The sequence below is a fragment of the Pithys albifrons genome, chromosome 16, assembly GCF_047495875.1.
Source record: "Pithys albifrons albifrons isolate INPA30051 chromosome 16, PitAlb_v1, whole genome shotgun sequence".
Lineage (NCBI taxonomy): Eukaryota > Metazoa > Chordata > Aves > Passeriformes > Thamnophilidae > Pithys > Pithys albifrons.
In genome coordinates this window covers 13539772-13562166 of record NC_092473.1, presented here as the reverse complement: position 1 = coordinate 13562166, position 22395 = coordinate 13539772, and the positions used below count along the sequence as shown (strand labels likewise).

The 22395-nt window shown below is 52.9% G+C and overlaps 1 protein-coding gene across 4 annotated transcripts in view; it reads left to right on the top strand.

Moving 5' to 3' along the window:
- The first annotated feature begins 12475 nt into the window (after nucleotides 1–12475).
- The window catches only part of TNRC18 (trinucleotide repeat containing 18), a 54956-nt gene continuing 45036 nt past the window's right edge, over nucleotides 12476–22395 (top strand). For all 4 annotated transcript variants that reach the window (XM_071571378.1, XM_071571380.1, XM_071571379.1 and 1 more), the window contains exon 1: nucleotides 12476–12741. In XM_071571378.1, the coding sequence (XP_071427479.1) occupies nucleotides 12540–12741 (202 nt within the window). In that variant the 5' untranslated portion in view covers nucleotides 12476–12539. The remainder of the gene's footprint in view (nucleotides 12742–22395) is intronic.

The following is a 22395-nucleotide window of genomic DNA, read 5'->3' as shown; positions in this document are numbered from 1 at the left end:
GAGGAGGTGATGCTTCCTCCTTGGGATTTTCTTTTTTCAGTGTGGTGGATTAGAGTGATTTGATTATGGATTGCTCTCTCTGTGGTCTCTCTCCTCAAAAAAACCATCAGGTCCTGTGAAAACTGGGTTGGACTCTTGGAAAAAGAAGTTTTGCTGGGGCAGGAGTTGGTTTTGCCCAGGGTGAGCTCATCTCTATGTCACTGATCACTACAGTGTTGCCAGAAAACCCTTAAAAACAGTGTCTTTTAAAAAAACTGCGAGGTGTTCTCCTCATGTGTGGGAGCAGTGGCTTCTCAGGAGGCCAAAACCCAATTTAAAGGTTGAATTCCTGTGCAGAGGAGCCTTCACTCCACTATATTTCTCTTCCTGTTGGTTATAACACATTGCACACCCAAAAGCAGTGCCCAAGCTGGGGTGCCCCCTGGGCAGGTTTTGGGGTGAGTGGTCTGCATGGAGCCAGTCCCTGGGATTTAATAAGACACTTATTGTATGTTAAATATCAAGGGCTGATAGGAAACATGTGTCCTGAGGATTAACAGCCATGTAAAAGATAAAGCTGTGAGTGAAACCTCCAAACAGCGTGTTCCAAATAACCCTCCGTGGCTGCAAAATGCAATAGTGGGGTAACCAGGAGTGGGATGGGGAAGGTAAAATGTGTATCACTGATCACACCACCCCAAAGTCCTTGGGAAAGGGTTGGGACTGGGTTTTCTTCCAGCAAGGTGATACCCAGGGATGCTGAATAGCACAGGGGTGACGTCAGCCCCTTCTTCCCCCATTTCTTCCTCCCTTTCCACCTCTCCCCCTTCTTGTAACGTTTTTCCTTTTTTTTTTTTTTTTTTTCCCAGGCCCCAATTTCTCCCCTGTCGAGGCAAACGCTTTGGATAATTAGCAAAACGTGTCAAAGAAAATGATTAATGTCCCGGGAGGAGGCTGAGCTGCCTTTGTGCCGGCATTGCCTGACTTCTGCTCTTAAAGGTTTTATTAAAAGATAAGGGAGCTCCTGACGGGTGAGCAAAGCATGTGCTTCCCTGGGTGTGAAAGGGTCGGAGAAGGGGGGGATGTGGGGCACATCGGGGTCACCCTCGGAGGGAGAGGAGAGGGCTCGTGTTTCTCTGCCTCTGTGCTCGACCATCATCGTGGTGTCTGGCCTTGGCAGGGTAAAAGACTTTAAAAAAATGGCTGAATGCCTCCTTTATTCTTCCAGGGGCAGGTAATTCAATCTGGCCAGCCAGGTTATGAATGTTGCTGTGTTACGGGGCTGTGTGATCAGGGGGCGATGCTTTAGGGGGTCCTGGGGAGGGGATGCTCGGGGTGAGCATCCCAAGTTGTGGTGCTGGGACACTGAGGATTGGGCACACCCAGGCTCCTCCCAGGACAGAGGTGGCAGCAAGGGACAGAGGTGCTCAGGCACGAGTTTGCTGGACCCTGTGGACATAGATGTGCCCACAGTCAGGCTCAAACCCTGTGGGACATCCCTGGTGCTGTTTGCTGTGGGCTGAAACCCTCCAGCCCAGCTCCCTCCCGGGGGTTCCAGGGCCAAGTGGGCAGCAGAGGTGCAGACAGGGAATCCGAGGCATCATCCTGCTGGCTTCCTGCCAGGACCACTGCATGCAGCATCCAACTGTCCTTGTCTCTCAAGGGTTTGGGAATATTTTCAGCAACACCTAAAGCATGACAAATTCAGCAGCCCCCAAAATATATTCCCTGCAAGCCCCCCAAAACCAGCAGCCCTTGCAGTGGAGTCTTGCTAAAGGCAAAAACTACATGGCAGGTGTCACTGCAGGATCACACAAACCACAGCTGGCAGTGCCCACAGCATCCCTGTGCCATGCCAAAATCCCAGACAGGATATCAGCCCTGGGAGCAAGGAGAGGACAAGGGTGGTGGGAGCTCCACCACCAGCACACTGGTTATTTTATTAAATGAGGAGCAGTTCCCAAACCCAGTGGACACTGATATCTGCAACCAGAGGCCTGAGCCACTCAATGCATGTCAGAGGGATCTTGGGAGGGGGCACAGCTGGCAGGAGTCTCAGAGAATGGGCTGCAGGAGCTGCTCCATGAGGTTTTCCTCCAGCAAACAGACCTCTGGGCTTAATAAGCTATTTGTAAAACTGGCTGTGGATAAACAAGAGGCCGTGTGTCAGGCTGGAGGTGGCCTCAGAGGGCTCCACCGCACGGGGTGGGACCTCAGCACAGAAATATTTTCAAGATAAACAGAGGAAAATGAGTCCTGGAGGAGGCTGGAGCTGCTGGCAGCAGCACACAGCTCCTCTCCGAGATATTTTGGGGCAGGAACTTGGCTTTCTGCACATGGCAGCTGAAAGATGCTTTTTTTTTTTTGCCTCTGAAGGGGAACCTTGAGTGCTGCTGATTCAGAAATAACCCTGAGGAGTGGTTGGCAGTGAAGGCAGTGGTGAGGAGATGTGCAGAGCCAGGGGCTTGCAGGGCAGTTTTGGGGTGAGGGTGAGGAGCAGGGATGGACAACTGCTGGTGCAGGTCCTCCTTGGACAGAGCTGCCTTCCCTGAGGAACCCCTGGGCTGAGGTGGCAATACTGAGAGCTGGGGTTGTTCAGCCTGGAGAGCAGAAGGCTCTGGAGAGACCTGAGAGCCCCTTCCAGTGCCTAAAGGGGCTCCCAGAGAGCTGGAGAGGGACTTTGGACAAGGGACTGGAGTGACAGGACAAGGGGGAATGACCTCACACTGACACAGGGCAGGGTTAGATTGAATATGAGAAAGAAATTCTTCCCTGTGAGGGTGGGCAGGCCCTGGCACAGGTGCCCAGAGAAGCTGTGGCTGCCCCATCCCTGGAAGTGTCCAAGGCCAGGTTGGAGCAACCTGGTCTAGTGGAAGGTGTCCCTGCCCATGGCAGGGGGTTGGAATGAGATGCTCTTTGGGATTCTTTCCAACCTAAACCACTCTGTGATTCTATGATTTTTGCTTTCTTGGCCCATTGGTGTTCAGTGATCAAGAGAAGCTGTGGCTGCCCCATCCCTGGAAGTGTTCCAGGGCCGGTTGGATGGGGCTTGGAGCAACCTGGTCCAGTGGAAGGTGTTCCTGCCTGTGGCATGGGGTGGCATGAGATGGTCTTTAGGGTCCCTTCCAACCCAAATAATTCTGTGATTCTATGACACCAACACGAGCAGCAGAGCCACCTTGCCTGGCTGCTGGTGCCTCTGTCAGCCCCTCCATTCCCCCACACAGGCAGAGGCAGTGCAGTGGTGCCTGGGGCAGGATATGGGCATTACCCTGCCCTCTGCAAGGATGGAGTTCAGGAAATGGGCTGGGCTTCATCCTTCTATCCCCTTCAACCCTCTTCATCCTCTCCACCTCTTCCATTCCTCCACCCCACCATCCCTCCACCTCTCCATCCCCAGGCCATGGGGTTTGGTGCTGGTTTTCTTCTTCCCTGTTCTGTGCTTGGCCTGGAAACTGCAACTGCAGGCGGAGTTTGCCTGGGGCAGAGCTCAGCTTGGGGCAGCGCCGCTGGGACCCGCCACAGCCTCGCAGCCCAGATCTCCCAGGGTATCTCTCCCTCTCTTCCCCACCCCCAGAAAATTTAATTAAAAGTCATTCAGATTCCTTTGAAAGAAAATGTCATCCGTTGACACAATTACACTTTAACTAACCAAAGCTGTTATAGTTCCTATATATATTGGAATCAGGCTGTCGTTATTAGTTCTAAGTAAGTAATTTATTCCCATTATTGTGTTCAAATTACAGGATATTACCCCCTAGGGAAATAATCCTGTTATTTGAAATGTAAAGAAGAATTCACATGGACAACAATAGATTCCTAAATGAACCCAACAACAGTTCCCAATTCCAGTGCAGCATCACTTGCCTCAGATAGGAAAACACAAAGTTTCTTTTTAAAGAGGGTTTTTTCCACCTCTCTTTCCCTTCTGCTGCCCCAGTGGAAGTAAATCAGGCTTCTCCTCTTCTTCATAAGCCTCATTTTATTGCAGGAATCCTGGATTTGAGAGAATTTTGTGGGGAGCATGAGGGGGAGCATGACAGATATAAATATATATATTATATAATGTCTGTGGGTGTCCCCCCTTATTGTGGTGGTAGGAGGGGAGGCCCAGGACCCCTGGGGGGTTTCTGCTGGAGCTGGGAACCGTTGGCTTCCTCCAGCAAAGAGCTGCTGAGATTCTTTGGAAACATTGTGCCCTTCATCAAGATCTTCAGTGAAGGCAAATAACAGCTTGTCTGAGCAACACCCAAACATAAGCAGCTAATTTGGACCACCGAAAGGAAAAACGGGGAGGGGAAAAAAAAAGAAAAGAGAGAGAAAGAGGAGGAAGAGGGAGGGGAGGGAAGAAAATCAGATACACTTGTAACCTGATTACAACAGCCAGCTATGTGTGCAAAATCACAATGCAGCTCTATAATTAAATCACTCTTTCCCCCTCCTGCCGAGCTCTTTCCTCTAACAGGCACAGTACAAAAACAGTCGTTAGGACATCAAATTCCAGCTCCGACAAGAGGGGGCTTTTTTGTCTATTGCTGCTCGGCTTGTCTTTAAGGAAATAATAATTATAAGCCCAGAGCTGCTGGCTGATGAGCTTTGTGGAGCAGAAAGGGCTCCTCTTGTCCAACCGCCCCTTCCCCCTTGCCGAGGACTGGGGTGATGGGAAAAGAGACAGGATAGCCCTGGGAGCCAGCCATGGATGCTCCTTCTTGTGCTGGGATTTGGGGGGAAACACTGGGTTTAACAAGATGCTTGGAACCACAGATACTTCTTCCTCTCCTGCCCTGCTGAATCCATCTCACCTGCTTTAGCACCAGCAGTTTGGTACCTGGTGCAGGGCACTCCCAGGTGGGTCTGGCAGTTTAGGGGTGCATAAATGTACCCGTGAGGGATGTGAGGAGCCAGCAGCTTCTGGACAGGGGGAAAACTCCTGCCACAAAATCAAGGGTCTCTCCCCTGCCTGGTGCTTGGCTGTTCTCATGTAGCAGTCCCAGATCTGGGCTGCAGGGTGATGGAGGGATGGGGCTGATCCAGCAGACTCCAAAGGGAGCTGGGAGGGCAGTGCTGGCAGCCCTCCCCCGGCCCTGCCCGTTGGTGACTTTGCTTTACTCCACAGTAGGCTATTCCCATCCCTGTGACACCCAGCACGTGCTTCTGCTGGCAGCTGCGGGCTGGATTCAGCCTTAGGCACCCAGTCCCTCGCAGGCAGGTTCCTGCTTGCTTCTCTGGGGTATTTTTGGGAACAGGTTTTGCATCCCATCTTGTTTTCTGCCGCGAGTCAGGGTGGGTGTGTTGGAGTTCTGTGCAATGACGGCAGATCTGGTGCAACGACTCAGAGCACGATGGGGAGGGTGAAGGAAAAAGCCTGGATCAGGAGACCCCCAAATGGGTCCCAGTGTGCAAGGTAACTACCAGTGAGACAGGATTTATCCATCACACCTTGTCGAGGTGGCTGGCACGTGCAAGAGAGCACGACCGAGGGCGGACACAGACTTTGCACACAACATGGAAATTCGGATGTTGCTCCAATAAAGCTGTGCATGTTTGATTTTAATGGCAATTAACAGCTGTTAAAAGGCGAAAGATCTATTCTGCTAACACCTAGTGCTTCTGGTGCCTTTCATGAAGGGATTTGAAAACACATTTGTGAGTGTTAATTTTAAGCCACCGTAATGTACCCCGGAGAGCTGGATGGGTTTGCCCTGTTTTCAGATGGGGAAGCTGAACCAGGCCAGGGCACGGTGTGGGGATGAGTATTCAACACCTGCAGTGGTGGTGAAATCCATGCCTGGCTCTGGAAGAGGGATGAGACTAAACCAGGGACCAGCTGGCAACATCAGTGCAGTTTTCACCAGCATTCCCCTGGTCTTTTATTTTGGGAGGAGATTAACTTAGTGCGAAACCAAAGGCACTCACAAGCTTAACCTTTTGCAGGACCCTCGTTCTGGGGGGGGGCACGTAGGAAATTGTCTTTCCCTGGGAGATGCTGCAAATCTGGATTTTCCAGTTCCTGGAGGGCTCTGCTTGTTTAAATTAGAAGCAGATAGGAGAGGTGAATTTTAAGAAGGACAGAGCAAAGGCACACAAGTATGCAGTTAACTTCTAAACTTCTTTCTCTGGCTCTCCTGCTGAGTAAATGCTTTAGGAGCTTCAAACCACAGCTTTTAATATCTCCTTAACATGCCCCGCGATTCCTTCCCCCCTGTCAAAACAGCGAGAGCAGCTGTGAATATTTTCCATTTTAAAATGTTTTGTATGCATACGAAAGTACCTGCAGCTCCTGTGGGCCAGGCTATAGAGAACTGCTGAAGCCAAGGGTATCTATTTTATATTGAACCTCAAAATAGCACATGTTCCTGCCTCTCGCTTGCTTGTGTCCTGCATCCAGGAGGGTATTTTTGATACAGCTGACAGATCAAGGCAAAAATTCCCAATTTACTCTGTTGATGTAGAAGGTCTTGCCATTTGGAGCTTCATTTCCCATTCACCTGGATGGAGGATTGTTTTAAACTCCCAAATGCAGAACCTGTAATACTGAGGTGTTACATGGGGACTGCAGTTTTGGGGAGGTTTCCCAGGCACGTTTCTCCACTAAACTGCACTTTTTCTGCTGAAAGGTGTAACTGCCATGTCCGTGTCTTACGACCAATTTAGCAACCGGCTCGTAGCCAAAAAACGCAGGCAGTAATTACAGCTTTGGGGTTCGTGCTCCTCTCAAAGCACTCTATGGGTTGTGCATGTCAGCCCTACTCCCTGCCTACTTTTTTTCCCCCTGATCTTGGATGAAAAAAGCTTATTATTGGGTAAAACGGAAAAAATAAATAAACTCAGCCTGATGTATCCAAGATGCAGTCTAACTGGGACAAAATCCCAGTACCAGGGGCTTGGTGGAGGTTATGAAAAGCAAAGGGCAGCCAGCACAGGGCAGTCCTGGCACTGGGGGTCCCAACACGGGATTTTGGGAGGGGAAAGGAGCTTGCAGGTGGCAGAGCAGGAAAACAGGGTGGGATTGTGCATACACACCCACCCTCCTGAGCTGGGCAAGGAAAAATGCCCATTTGGGCTTTTTTATTTGGGCTTGAAAACCAGCCTGTGTTTTGGGAGACATTTGGCTTTGCAAACCCCAGAGCTGTGGGGATCGGAACTGCTGTGAATTTTGGGGGGCTCCAATCACATCTCTGTGCATTCCCTGGCCCTTCTCCTTTCTTCCCTGCTCCGGTGGGGTCATGGATCAGCAGGGCTGGAATGGTGGGAGGATGCTGCAGCCTCCAGCTGGTGCTGCTCAGCATTGGTTACAGCCCCTGGGGGGGATTTCTTGGGCTCTCCCCACCCCATGCAAAGCCCACAGCCAGGCTGAGTGCAGGGGTTTGTAATCAGCCAGGATTTATGGGGAAAAACAAAATCCTGGGCTGTTCGGGTCATCAATCAGAAATTCTTCGCTCAGTTCCCAAGCTGTTTCCCCGGGGATCTTCTCATGGGGACTGTCCACCCCCACAGCCCCCTCCCCATGGATGGCAGCTCTTTCCTTGCAGGCAAGGGGTTGGGGTGGGGAGAGATCCCAGGCTTTGGAATCGACCAATCAAACCCCCCAACAGATGAATAAAATCCCCACAGATTCATCAGAATAAACCCCATCAGGGACCCCCTTGCCTTTAAATGCCACCTCTGGCACCATAGCGTTTTATTTGGGGGTTTTATTTGGGGGTTTTATTTGGGTGGATGGTCCGACCCTGCTGTCAGGGTCCTGCTTTTAAGATGGGGGGAAGGAATGAAATCAGGGCAAAGCTTTGCCGACGCGTTGGGATCGTCGCCGTCCGTGTTTTAATGTGATTTATGCCTGGATTTCTAAATCCAGCCACTGACTGCACACTTTAAATATAGCTCCAAAAACACCCTGGAAATGTGTACTAAGCACGTTAAAAACAGCGGGATGCACAGCATTCCCCCCCCCGTGGCTGTGGATGGGGAATACTGGGGGGGTTACTGGGGGAAAAAGGGATTGATTTGGGGGGAAAAGGGGATTGATTTGGGGGAAAAGGAGATTGATTTGGGGGGAAAAGGGGATTGATTTGGGGGAAAAAGGGGATTGATTTGGGGGGGAAAAGGGGATTGATTTGGGGGGAAAAAGGGGACTGATCTGGGGGGGAGTCCCAGCAGATGAGGATGGGGGTCCAGTGGGTGTGCCCACCCACGGGTGCAAATCCAAGCACTGGGTTGGCAATGAAGGGGTGAGTGTGTCCCCCCAAGCCCTGGCAGCCCCCCAAAACGGGGGAGATGCACTGGGGGTGGGAGGCACCAGTTTGCTTCGCCTCCCACGTTTCCAGAGAGCCTCCCCCTCCATCCCAGATTCCCACCCTGTCCTACCTGCATCCCGAGAAGGGGGACAATACCCGGAGTGGGGCTGGGGGCTCTGAGCTCCGCAGGGCTCCACCGCCTCCTGCCCACTCCCCTCCATCTCCGCGGGAACGGGGGGCGGCCACGGGGAATTTCGTGTTCGTCCGGGGGGGGGGGGGGGGGCAAGAGAGGAAAAATAACTGGGAAAAAAGAGAAAAAAAAAACCAGAAAAAAACCTCCGCCAAAACAAAACAATATAAAAAACCAAAACAAAACAAAAAACCCCAATAAAAACAAAAACCCCAACCAAAACAAAAAACCAAAAACCAAACAAAACAAACAAAAAACAAAACAAAAACACACACACACAAAAGGAAAAATTAAGAAAAAAGATGGGGGAAAAGGGCAAAATAAAGAAAACTAAGGGGAAAGCACAAGCGGAGAGCCGGCGGAGCGCAGCCGGAGCGCAGGGCGGAGGGGGTGCCCCCTCCCCGGGGGCGGCCCGGGGGCGGGCGGCACCGTGGGAACCTGCCGGGAGCCCCGGGTCCCGGGATCGGGATGGGGATGGGGAAGCAGCCGGACACCCCTTCCCCATGATCTTATTTTTAATAAAAATGGGTATTTTTGGAGAAAGAAGTGTTTGCGGCAAAGCTCTGCAGGGAAAATGTGGGAGCGGCCGCCACCCCCCCCCCCCCGAAATTCCATGAAATATTCGCAGCCCCCCCATTGCGGTGTCTCCCCCTCCCACCCCCCAAATGCGCAGGGGGGGTCCCTTTTGGGGGGTAAATAATGGGGAGAAGAGAAGGGGGCTGGGATTTCATGTGGCAAACGGTGGGAAAATGGTGCTGTGCGCCCGGGAGGGAACAATCATCATCATCATAATAATTAGAAAAATGTGTATATTAGATGAGGGGGCTTTTTTTCTCTTTTTGGAGAAGGGGTCGGCTCGGTGTTTTGCAGCAGCGATGCCCCAGCCTGGAGCTGCTGCTACAAGATGGCTCCTGGTCGGGGGAAGGGGAGGAGGAGGAGGAGGAGGAGGAGGAAGGGCTGGAGCTGCAGGGAGGGGGGGGGTCCGCCCCCCCCCGCCCCCCCCCGCCCCGCCCGAGCCTGTTTTTTTGGGGGGTTTTTTTTGTTTTTTTTTTTACTTTTTATTAGCATTTCCCTGATTTATGACATGCCAACCCCCCGGCCCGGGGACAGCGGCGGGGAGGTCCGGGCGTGAAGGCATTAAACATTTATAAAATATGCTTTTAAAGCCACATAAAAGCGATCAAACCATTAATATCTTTTTTCCCCCCTCTCTCTTTCTCCTCACCCCCTATTCCTCCCCCTTTTTTTTCTGGTTTGCTAAAGGAGACTGGGAAAAGAAGCGCCCTCCCCTTGGAAGCAGCGGGGTTTGAGCCCTCGCCTCTGACGCAGTTTTGCTCTTAGATATAAATAAAAACATAAAAATATATATATTATTACTATTATTATTGTTTTCGCTTTAAACCAGCGCCTTGCGCAGCGTGAGAGCTTTTCAAGGAACTCGGCTCGGATTTTGCTTAAAACCATTAAAAAGAAGCAGGAAAGTGCCGGGAGGGGGGGAGGGTCGGGGGCGATTTTTGGGGCTGTTTCTCCCGTTTTCTGGCCGATGTCCCGGGTGGGCGCCTCGAAACTCCTGCCGGGATGGAAGTGAGGGGGGTCGGGGGTGACGCTTTATTAGTCTTACTTTTAATTTATACCGGATTAAATTAGATTTTCTTCTCTTTCGTTATAAAGCCGATTTTTGTTTAAGTAAAGAAGCGGGGGGTGTGTTGGGAGGCTCTGCCGGGGGGTTGGCAGCGATGGGGTGTCCCCTCCGTCTGAGAGGTGCTCAGTGCTGAGCAGAGATGGGTGCAGAGGGAAAAATAAGTTAAAAATAGGGGGAAAAATAAATTAAAAATAGGGAAGGAAAAAAAAAAGGAAAGGAAAGAAAAGTAAAAGTTGGTGTGGCCGGCGGGCAGCGTTGGGAGGCGACCCCCCCCCCCCAACCGGGGGTGGGGGGATTGTGTGTGTCTCCTCCCCCAGCCTCCCTTTTCACCCTATTTTTGAATTTTTGGGGGGGCGGAGCCCGTGAGGAGGGAGCGGACCCTCCCCCGCTCCCCCCGGCGCTGAAAGGCGGCTTTGTCCGCGGCGGGGCCGTGGGAGAGGGCCCGGCGGCACTTCCCCCTCGGCCCTTGCCGGGCGGGATGGAGGATTTAACCCGCACAGACAATACCGGGGGTCGGGGGTGCCCCCCCTCCATCCCCATCATCCCCAATCCCATCCCCATCCCATCCCCATCCCCGCTCGGACCCGGAGCCGCGGGGGGGGCCTGGAAACGGCCGCGGGCGCGCCGGGGGCGGGGCGAGCGGGGCCTGGAAACTGCCGCCTGTTTACCCGGCGCTGAGTGACAGCCCGCCCAGCCAATCAGAACGCGCGGGCTCGCCTTGGTCCCGCCCCCGTAGAACAATGCGTGTTTCATGGCTCCGCCGCCGCCGTTTTTCCCTCCCCCCCTCGTTTCTTTTCTCTCCCGCCCGCCCCGCGCTCGCGTTCTCTCCCCCCCCCCCCTTTTTTTTTTTTAAATTTTTTTCCTCCTATTTTTTTCCCCCTGAAGCGCCGCCGATCCGCGCGCGCGGGGCCGGCCCGGGCAGGCGGGGGGCGGTGTGTGAGTGTGTGTGTGTGAGTGTGTGAGGGGAAGCGATGCCGCAGCTCGGCGGGGCCCCGCCGCTCCATGGCGCGGCCGCCACCGCGTCGCTGCCGCTCTGCTGCTGCTGCTGCTGCTGCTGCTGCCCGTGAGGAGCGGAGCGGAGCAGCGGAGGAGCCGAGCGGAGGAGCCGGGCTGCGGGCAGGGCGGCGAGCCGGCACCCCCGCCCCAGCCCCGCGCCGCCGCCATGCCCCGCACCGCGGCGGCCTGAGGTAGGACCCGTACCCGCATCATCCCCCCCTCCTCATCCCGCATCGCTTTCGCCCTCCTTTTTACCCTTTTTTAAATTATTTTGTCATTCCCCAGCCGCCGTCCGCCCGCTCCGCAGGGTGAGGCTCGCCCCGCGCAGCCACGCAGGCAGGGTTTAATTAACCCCGACATTCACCCAAAAATAGTTTAAAAAAAAAACAACCCAAGCAAAGCAGTGATGTTTTGGTTACCATTTCGCGTTCCCCCCTCTCTTTCCTTTTTTTTCCTTCTGTTTTTTATTTTCTGTTTTACTCCTCCCTCCCCCGCTCGGAGCGCCCAGCGCCGGGGACGGAGCGGCGGCTCCCGGAAGGAATTTTGGGGGAGAAGCCCCACTTTGTCCTCCAAGTGTTGATTATTTCTCGCTGTCCCGGTGCAAAACGCGGCGGGGGAGTGGAGCCTTTCATCAGGCTGCGAGTATAAATATAAATAATTTTATATATATATATATATATTTCTTTTTCTCGCTCTGCCGGGAAATGATAATAAGGGGTTTGTTTTCCCGAGTGAAAGCGGCGCTGGGAAAAGTTAAAAAAAAAAAGACAACAAACGCAGGCGGTGGTTTGGAGCCTTGGGAATGGGGGAAAAGAGGCGAGGAACGGGGCTGCGGGAGCGATGCCGGAGCTCGCGGCGGGGGAAGGAATAAAAAACGGGAAAAATGTGAAAAAAAAGGGAAAAAATAGAAGAAAGAAAAGAAAGATAGAGGTGCTTATTTTTTGTTGTTTCGCGGTTTTTGTGTTAGTTTTTCTGCGCGATCCCCGCCGGTCGGTCCCGCCGGAGCCGCGCTAGGAGCGGGCGCTCCCCGGCCGTGCCAAATGAAACTCTGCAGGAAAAGAAATTAAATTGTTAAAATATTATTTTAAATAGTTTTGGTTCTGTCCCCGTGTTTTGCCACAAGTTTTCCTTAGATTTTTTTTTCTTCCCGCTTCTTCCCCCTTCTCTACCCTCCATCCCGGGAAGGCGAGGGTGGGTTTGGAGGGTATTTTTGGGGGGTATTTTAGGGGATGGTTGCGAGCAGGGAGGGGGGTGTCGGGACATGTCGTCTCACCGCAACCCCCGTTTTTTCTCCCTTTCAGGCAGCGCCGAGACCGCCGCGCCGGGGCTGGCTCCCTGCACCGCGCCATGGGACGCTTGGACGCCTTATTTTTGAAAACCATCTGATTTTTTGGGGGAGGAGGAGGAGGAGGAGGGGGGTGGGGGGCGGGGGGGTGGGGGGGAAGGCGGTGGCGGGCACCGACAGCGATCCGGGAGACTCCGTGAAGCCGGCGAGTGGATGATGGATGGCCGAGATTTCGGGCCCCCCCGCTCGGTGCACGGCCCCCCTCCGCTGCTCTCCGGGCTGGCCATGGAGAGCCACCGCCTGGGAGCCACGGGCCGCCTGGCCCCCGCCGCCGGGCCCATGGCCGCCGGGCTCCCCGCCGCCCTCCAGCCCGGCAAATTCCTCGCATCGGGCATCAGCCTCCACTCGCACCCGGGTAAGCTCCGCGGACCCCCCGGTGCCCCCCGCGCCTTCCCTGCCTTCCCTCCGCGGCCGCGGGCGGGTCCCCGGGCTGCCACCCCGAAAAATATAATAGTCGTAGTAATAATCATGGATTTGTGCGCTCGCAGCTTTTTCTCCTGTTTTCCCCGAGAGGGTTTTTTGCTTCGCGTGGTTTTGGTTTTGGAATAAAATAGGGGAGTGTGGGGAAAATATGAAAAAAATAGGGGGATGGCGAAAAAATAAGGGAATGGAGTAAAAAATAGGCGACTGGGGGAAAAATCGCGGCTAGCCGATGAGAATCCCCTCTCCCAGCGCGCGGTTTTGTTGGCGCTGAGAGAAATCCCCGCCGAGTCGGTTGCGGAATAAATCCAGGGAATAAATCGGATTTTCGGGAAAGCTGAGAGAGGGACAGACCAGGGTGCGGACGGATGGGGCTTCACTGCCCGGCGCTGTCTTTCCCGGCCAGGCAAAAAAAACCCCATCCCTGGGCTGGGAAAAAGGGGGGAAATGGGTCAATTTTGTTGATTTCTTGCTCGGTACAGCCGAGCCCCGCCGCGGTCCCGCTGCCTCCGGGCAGCGCTGGCGGCACCGCCGCTTTTGGTGTTTTTTCTCCTTTTTTTTTTTACTTGGTTTTTTTTCTCGGTAATTTTTTTAAACTCGCAACCAAAACACTTCCATGGAGGGACTGTTCCCTCCTTTTATTTTTCCCTTTCTCGACCTGCTTCATTCTCGGGCAGCTCCACTGCAGTATCTCCATTAAAAAAAAAGGCAGACATTGAAATACATGTAATTTGGGTTTTTTCCACAGTCAGCTTTTTATTTGTTTGTTTAAATTATTTTTGGTTTTTAGAGGTGTTTTATTTTTATCGCCCTTTCCGAGCTCCCTTTCCCAGCGACTCACGGGGTCCGGCACTGCCGGGAGGACCCTGCCCGTGCCCTCCTGCCCGCATTCCTGCCCGCTGCTTTCCCGGGGAGGACACGAGGGATTTTTGACCGTTTGATTTCCCTCGCTTGGCTCTATTTTTAATGGGTTTTTTTCCCCTTTTCTTCCCCTGGGCGTGGAGAGGTGACTCGGAGTTTACTTTAGGCGTTGGGAGGGTGACAGGTTTTGCAATAATAAACCTGCTTTTCTCCCAGCCGCCCGGGATGAATGACTTTGAAATTTGCAAACCTGATTGCCAACATCTGCAGAGAAGGAAGCAGCCCGAATCGAGGGAAAAAGATTTATTAGTTTTAGACTAGGTGGCAGTGCCAATTTCCCAGGTGCTAAGAGGAGAGGTGTAAAGTGAATCGGCTATGAGGCCAAGCACATGGGCAAACACCTTTTTTCCTTCCCTTTTGTCTTTTTTTTATCCCTTTTTTTTAACCTTAGTTATTTTTTCCCCTCTCCTCCACCTCCTACTGAAGCAGAATAAAAGATCTCTGCAAATATTGGTCTGAACAATCTCAAGCCAAACCGAGTGCGAGTTCTTGCATTTTTTAAATTATTCTATTTTTTATTGGGTAATTTTTTTCTCTTTTTTTCTTTTGTTTTTCTTGTTTTGTTTTATTTTTCCTCCCAAAGTTTCCTTGTCTGAAATCCACTCAGGCCAGGAGGGAGGCACTGAGTTCTGAGCTGACCAAGCTCCGTGACTCTGTCCGGGAGCTTTCCCACTGTGCTGGGTGCGAGCCTCGGATTCGAGTCTCCTCACAGAGGATATGGGGTTTGCGATACCACTGATTTTTTTTAATGTGTTCTTACTGTTTTTATTACTTTAGTTTTTATTATTTTCTCTCTCTGGAAGTCTTTTGAAATCCCCTCTCTGTGGTGCCCGGTCTCCTTGTCCGCTCCCCGGCATGATCCTCGCCAACCCTTCTCTGCACGATCAGCTTCGTCATGGCAATTCCCAGCCAGGCTAAACTCCATTAAAAAGATCCGTACAATTAACAGCCGAAACTCCCATTAAACCACAGCAGTGGGATAGGCAGGGATATTTTTTTGTTGTTGTTGTTTTTTACGGCTTTAACAATATCGCCTGGAATGATGATTGCTTCCTGCTACCGAGGGGCCCTTTGTAGGTTTGCATTTACAGTGCTGTTGGTGCGTGGATTGTTTTTTGTTGTTGCTTGGTTTTTGTTGGGGGGGGGGGGATTTGTTTTGTTTCTAGGAGGGGTTTGGCGGGGTGGAAAGCAAAGGCTTGTGCAAGGGGTTAAGAAAAGTGGGCAGGAGGCGAAGCCTTTAAATAGAGCCAGTTCAAACCGATCCTTAAATACCATCGGGCTGAAGAAAGAGACTCTTAAATCCGGCCCAGCGTCCTCCGAAAATAAATACGCCCCTGTAAAAATAGCACGATTGGCCATATTTGAGAATCCAGTTATCGGCGGCACCGACTCCTTGTTTTTCCCGTCCCCTCTGCCCGTTCCGGCCGCCGGGCTCTGCCCCAGCGCCAAAGTACGGGCGCCTGGGCTGTGTCCGCTGACCCCTGGACCCTCGGCTCCTCTCGCGGGGATTTCTGCTCTGTGGTAGCATTTTGGACGCTGCTGTGCAGGCTGAGGGGATGGAGACAGAAGCCTCTTTGTTGGAAGCTCGTGGAGGGAGGAGTGAGCTGGAGGTTGAGGCGGGAGACGAGCCGGCCATCAATGCGGAGCTGCCATTCCATGTACCCCCTGCGCTCTCGGGCATCGCTGTCTCCCCGTTCCTGAGAAGGGCATGGCAGTTTGGGGGGCTGGGGAGCAATGGGGTGCTCCTAATGGGCCTTGCCAAGGGACAGGGGAGGAAAGGGACTGTTTGCAATGGAATTTCATGCTCAGAGCTTGCTGGGAAGACCTTGCATGAAAAAATCTGCAATCGGCGGAGTGGGGCAGCTGAGTCCATTAAAGCGAGCTCGCTCTGCTCTGCAGCAGCTCAAAATATGGGGGGTTTATTGTTTTGTTCGTTCCCTACCCCACTGTTTTTGGGTCGTGGTCTCTGCTCCATTTCGGTGGAGTGTGTTTGTTCTTGGCAGCCTCTGTGTTTTGGGAGAGGTGGAAAAGGCTCCCCCAGACGCGATTGCGAAGGGCTGCCCTGGGACCACGTCCCTGCCAGGCACAGCAGGGCTGTGTGCGAGCAAGGATCACCCACCTTCAAAAAGAGACTCTCTGAATTTAAAATAATAGTGATGTTAATAAAAATGTGCTTTTTGGTGTGTGCTGAAATATGCTTTCTTGGGTGGGAGCTGCCAGAACAGATCTGTGTACATATAAAAGAATGACCATTAAAATATGCTTCTGAAACACTTTCCAGTGCCTGGGAAAAGGCACACACCGGGATGAGCAGAGCTGAACGTGTTAAATCCAGCTCCAGAGCAGTGGCTGAAAGGAAAGTGGGCAGACAGAGGGGAAAGATTTTGGTTTCCTTGCTTTCCTACTTCCACATTAGCATGTGCATTCAAATGCAGGGATTTAAGGCAGATTGGAGACTGTCCCTGCTTTCAGGCCTGCTGTGCCCAGGGAGAAGTTTTACAGTCAGCTGGGCCAGGTAGGAGCATAGGAAAAGAAATAAAAATACCCTTCCCCCTAGGATAGTGCTGCTGTGCCAGCAAAATCCCTCTGTAGCCATCCTTATAATGGCAAAATGGTGCTTCTGCTGAGCCCGCAGATTTTGCAGGAGGCCTTGCCATCGGCAGTGCCAGCGGAAGCACAATTCGCTCATCAGGTTCCATCCATGCTAAAATTGCTTTGCTGATAGAGATACTGGGATAGCATGGATTTGGTGCTGGACTGATCCATACCGTGCTCCTGCCCCTAACTCGGCTGGGGAGGAGGATGATGGCTCCCGGAGCAGCGGTGGGATTTTGGCTGTGGTTTGACACAGCTCTTTTTGGTCACATTTTGATGCTGCAAGGAAAATACCATCGGTGTTTAATGGCCCTTGAAATCGCAGTTCCCCCTCCCTGCCCGCCCAGGGGGTGGTGCGAGGGGCTGAGCACGGGGGCTCCTTGGGCAGGGGTTCACCGTGTAACACCGGGAGGAATGTGGACAGACTGGAGACCTGCCTAGGGGGATGTTTCTCCTCCCTTGGGGCCCTGGTGAAATTAGATGCTTTTTGGTATGTGTTTTCAGGCAGAGCAGTGACTCTGCCTGTCCCGATGGGGCTCGGGAGGGGCGGTGATGCTGGACTGTGCTGGCAGGGATGTTGTGCTCGGTCCCGTCACACTCTTCACACCCGGCATCCCCGGGGGTGGAGGAAGCGCTCGGCCATGGAGTGATGTCCATGCAGCTCCCTCGGGCTGGCAGCCAACTTGTAGGCTGTGAGGAAGGCAGGAGCAGTCCCTTTGGGCTGAAATGGTGGTGGAAAAGGAACTTGTGTGTTTCTGGGAATGTCCCACCCTGCGCTCTGCAGTTTCTCTGATGACCCGGTGATTTTCCCAAGGTCCTGGTGGTCGGATGGGTTGTGGGTACAAGTGATGATAGCTGGTCGTAGGGACATCGGGCTTGGAACATGGACAAGAGCCCAAGGGCCAGCGTGGGGACGTAAACTTGCTCGGAGCAAGGTCCTGCACAATCCTCTGCTGTGTGAGGCTTTTTAATACCCTTCCTAGGTGAATGGGCAGGAGCCTCTGGTACACAAGGATGATAAAGGTGTGATTTATTAGTGTGGTTTCTAGCAATCCCTGAGCAAGCCTTGCCCCCCACCTAGCACTGAGTCTCCTTGGTGGGGTTGGAAAACCATGGGTCCTGTTCCTGACTGATGGTGTGCCAGAGAAAATCTGATCTGGAGGATGAGACAGTATTAGAAATCCTAGCCGAGGGTGGCATGGGGGACTGGGCAGGTTCCCGGTGTTGAGAACAGTGTCCTGCTCTTTCCCAGCACAGCAGCTGTTGGAGAAATGGAAATCGCTGGGAATTAATCTCACTGTAGACATGGTTACCAGAGCAGGGCTTTCGTAAGGGAAATTTTAGATCTGCTTCCTAGGATAACCCAGGGTAAAGCTGAAATTAGTTTATAATTATACAGTAAATAACCCCCCATCTTGTCATTTCACCATCTTCTGTTGAATATGGAAATGAACATTGTTAAGGGGAATTAACGTCATTACGGCAGCCTTCCAGGTGAGCGCCTTGCGGTTCGGCCGCGGCTGCGACCGGCGGGCGGGTGTCGGATCACCTCCTGGAGCTGGGGTTAGCGCCCGACGAGTTGAAACAAGGCCCTGTGTGTTTGCACCATGTACTAAACTGGTCCAGTTAAAGCTTCGGGCGGGAGGTGGTGCAGGGAATCAGGGCCAGCCTGGCATGTGCTGACACGAAAGCTGCCGTGCCGGGATGAGATGTTGGTCTGGGTTAGGTAACGCGATCCACCATCGCCTGCTCAAGGTGCCGAGGACAAGGGAGTGCTTTGTTCGGTCTCGCTGCTGGAACGGAGAGCACGGTGTGCCCCGACCCACCTGAAAATGCTGAAAATGCAGGCGGGGTTTGGGACAGTGAAGAGCGGAGAGCACGGTGTGCCCCGACCCACCTGAAAATGCAGGCGGGGTTTGGGACAGTGAAGAGCCGAGGGCAGCCCTGAGCTTCCTGCCCGTGGAGCCGGGACAAGGGAGCAGTGCCGTGTCTGGCTGTATAGCCCCTCGCTGGCTTTTCCAGCTGGGGATGCGGTTTAAAAAGCAGAGTTTGGGAGGGGAGTGGTCCAGCGTGTCTGTCTCACCCTGGCCACAAGGATTTGGTGGGTTTTCTTCTCCCTATATTTTCTCCCAGCCCTGCGTTTCTGGCTGGTTTTGCCACAGATGTCTGCAGGCATCACAATGCGCCCACCACCACCACCATCTCTCTCTCTCTGCTGTTTATTTGCTTTGCTTATTGTTCACTTCTCTCCAGCCCGTGAGCACCAAGGGGACGGCGGCCACACAAACCCTTTGGCCCTGTCGGTGTCCGTGCTGGCTGGGGGTGTGTGGCAGGAGTCCCCCCGTACGGCAGCGCCGCGGCGGTGACAGTTGGGCTCCCTCCCCACACCGCCAGGATCAGCTGTTGGGTGCACAATATGCTCCCGTTTCCCTCTCCAGCTGTTGTCGCTGACGGTTATGGGAAGCGAAAGGTAGTTGAGAGTTTGGTATCTCTAAATCAGGGAGATGATGGGCAGAAAGGAGGGGCTGAGGGGAAACTCGGTGTGTCTGAGGCTGGGTTTTGTTTAAATCCAGCCAGACTTGAAATAGTGGCTCAAGGATTGAAGTGACCTTGGGAATAAATTTCATTGCTCGCGGTGGCCAAAGAGCCATTTTGAGGGAACTGGAGGCAGGCAGGCAAGCCAAACATGGTGGGCTCGGAGCAAGAGAAGGAGCAACGTGCTATGTTCAGGAGAGAATATGCCTTTTTAGAGGAATAACATATAGATTTTAGGGCACTTAGCCCTGTTCCTCTGGAGCTGTATCCCCGGTAACTTCTGCAAAGGTTGCTCCTGCTTCTGCCTCCATCCGTCTTACCCTGCTGCATCCCTCCCAGCAAACAGCCCTTTTTACCTTTGGTGGTTAGATGTATTGCCTCTGATTCCCTTTCTGCCCCCATCCCATCTCAGCAGAATTCCCTGTGGCTTGAGTATGCTTTTAATACATTTGATTTAATTGCTCTTAATTAAAAAAAATTAAACATAATAATGGCAATGGCCAGCCTGGTGAGGAGGAAGGGTTTTGTAGGGATTGGGCTCTGTGCTGCTTGCAGGCAGCACCCGTTGCTGGGTGTGGATGAAATAGTCCCCGTGTTACCATGTGTCATTCTGGTGTTTGTGTGCTGGTCTGCTGGGTGGGGGAACATCCTACATGCCATGTCACACACAAGCCAAGTGGATAATATTCCAGTGAGTGAAGATCTGGGCAGGTGAGTTCTACCTTGCTGGGGTGCCGGTAGAAGTCTGGGCTGCACTCGGCTGGGCAGGCACACTGTGCAGGGCTCCTGGCATGTGCAGTGTGCTGGGGTTTCCCTTTGCAATGCCTGCGTTACAGCGGGGCTTTCTCCCTAATGAGATTAGTGACACAAAGCAGCAATTCTTCTGCTACTTTTAATGGATGGTCGGGGTTTGTGTGGAATCGGAAATTCCTACTTTCATCAGATGAGCCCTCTCTGTGATTATTTTGTGGACAGATCTTCCTTTCCTTGGCTTCAGGGCTGACGTATTGGCATAAGTGTTTTAGGCTTTCCCCTCCTGCCTCCCCTCCTTCCCAGCCCCAGCCAAGGTGGATTTTATCTTCTATCCTCTTTCGAATCTCGCCCACCGTCAGCCCGAGCTGCTTCCATCTTGTGGAGGACCTGAAGGCTTGGTGGCCTTTCCTGGGCACACTGAATGCAGCTGGGAGGAAGGAGAAATGTGAAAGTCACTCTTGATTCGTTCTTGCAGGTGCTCCTTGGTCTCCCCAGTTGAGATGTGGGAGTGTGTATGTGTGTGTTCAGGTACATATATAAGGCACCCATGTATTGCTTCACCTGACAGAGGGCTGGCCATCCCTGCCTGGTGACATCAGGGCCAGCTTGGCAACTTGTCAAGAGCCCAGGGGCTGGACCTCAATTTGAATATGGATTTGCATAATTTATCAGCAATTAAACCGCAGCATCATAGTATTTGCCTTTGCATTTATCTTCTGTTGTCAGCAGAGGGGAGGTGTGGGGTCCTGGGCGTTTGCTGGCCGCAGACACCACTTCACTTCATGGTTTGGCATTTTTTGGTGCAGAAGAGCTGGTGTGGACTGATGTTCAGGAGGATGTGGAAGGGAAAGGGATTGAATGTGGGATTTAGAGAAGAGGCTGGGCAGAGGCTGAGCTTTTGAGCCTGGTTTCCTAAGGGAAAGAGGCTTATGAGGTTGTGATCTGTGAGTGGATCCCTTTCTTGCACTCCTAGATGTCTGCAGCCCCTTGCTGAATTTCTCTTGGCGTAATTATGGTCCCTGAAGGTGCTGTGGAGGTCAGTGCTGGACTCAGGGAAGGGATGCATTCACACCTATGGCACACTGAGCAGTACATGTAGGTGCATCCAGTTTCACCTTGCATTTAAACATGTCCTGGCCAGGCCATATCCAGTTGGGAATCATGAAGCTGGAGCTGGCGAACACTTTTGGGTCACTGGCAGTGTCCTTGCTCCAGCCCTGGAGTGTTTCTAGGAGCTGGTCTCCTCTCGTTGCCAGGTCCCCAGTGTTGTGCCATGGTTGTGGTGTCAATGCTGAGCACACACGTGTTGGTGGTGGGGTGTTCATGTCTGACTGGGGGTGCTGTGCCTCAGTTTTCCCTTGCAGAGCCACCTCCCTTTGCAAGGCACCCTGAGAGGTGCTGAGCCACGGCAGCTGCTTTGTAAACAAGAGGGTTTATAATAAACAGCAATGGAGTCTACATCTCCCAGGGCTTTGAGTCATCCTGGCTTGTGCTGCCTGCGCCTGGCAGGGGCCTGGGAGGCAAAACAAACTCACATCCAGCTGCCACCTCCCTGCCAGATGTTAGTGGTGGGATGACTGGTTGGATTTCAGTGATGAGCCTACCAGTAGAGCAGATGGAGCTGCTGTGGAGAGATGCCACCTCTCTGGTGGCTGTGGTGAAACCCTGGAGAAACCAGTGGCATGGGGACTTGCAGTTGGGCCACCTGATTTCTGGTGAAGTGGCAAGATGAGCTACCCTGGTCTCACACGGTGTGTACCTGGGATTCCAGAACTGGGGGTGCTGAGGCGCCTTCTGATACCCCTGGGCTTGGTCACAGTGTGGACTGTTCTGGCCATGACCCCTCACTGTGCTGGGCAGGAGGACAGGCAGGGAGGAACTCAGAGGTGATCCTACCCACCACCCCACGCAGAGGGAAGGCAGACAGAGCAGTGGGTGTCCGTGGCCAGCGATGGGGAGCCAAGGGGAGGAGCAGGCAGGTGGTGTGTCCGCAGGGCTGGTGCTGCCCATCACACAGCGGTGTTTAATTTCTGAATGAGAGGGCAGGGAGATGATGCTGCACAGTCCCATTTAACCTGCTGGTGACCTGATCTTAAGTCATTGTGGCTGAAAATAGACCGTGTTCCCTCCAGGGCATGGCTAATGGTGCTGGGAAAGCTAGGATCTCTCTTTGAAGGCTGATTTAATTGCTGCTGGCAGGCACTCGGGGCAGGTGATGTGGGGACCAGCACCCGGTGCCATCCCACAATAACCTCCCCCCACCGAGTGCTCGTAGCTTTCCCGGCTCTGGCAGCGAAGGGTAAGGAGCTGTTTTCTAAGGGATGCACGGGATGGTGTGTGAGTGGTGCTAGCTTAAATATGTGGCCAGGGCTCAGGGAGTGGGGGGTTCCCTTGTTTGCATTGTCTTCTGCTCTGAGTTTGGGTGATTGAAAGAAATAAAATTTGAAAAAGTGGGGTGAGTTAAATTTCTGTGCTTAGAAAGGAGGGGGAGCCCCTGTGCTGAAAATGTGTCCCTAGTCCCAGGAGCAGTCAGCTGTAGGACCCCTGTGCTGGCCACCAGCGTCTTCACCGTGATGAAGGATGGACCAGAGTAAAGACATTTTGATACTGTCCTAGAAAATGAGGAGAGGAAGGTAAGACTGCAATCTAGCAACCAGGTTCTACATTCCTGGGGATTCTGGTAATCAGTTTGAGAGTTTAAATTACTATTTTTTAAAATTTCCATCCAGCATTTTAGTAAATGTGGAGCTGAAGAACCCACTGAGTCGCTCCGTGCTGTTTGAGG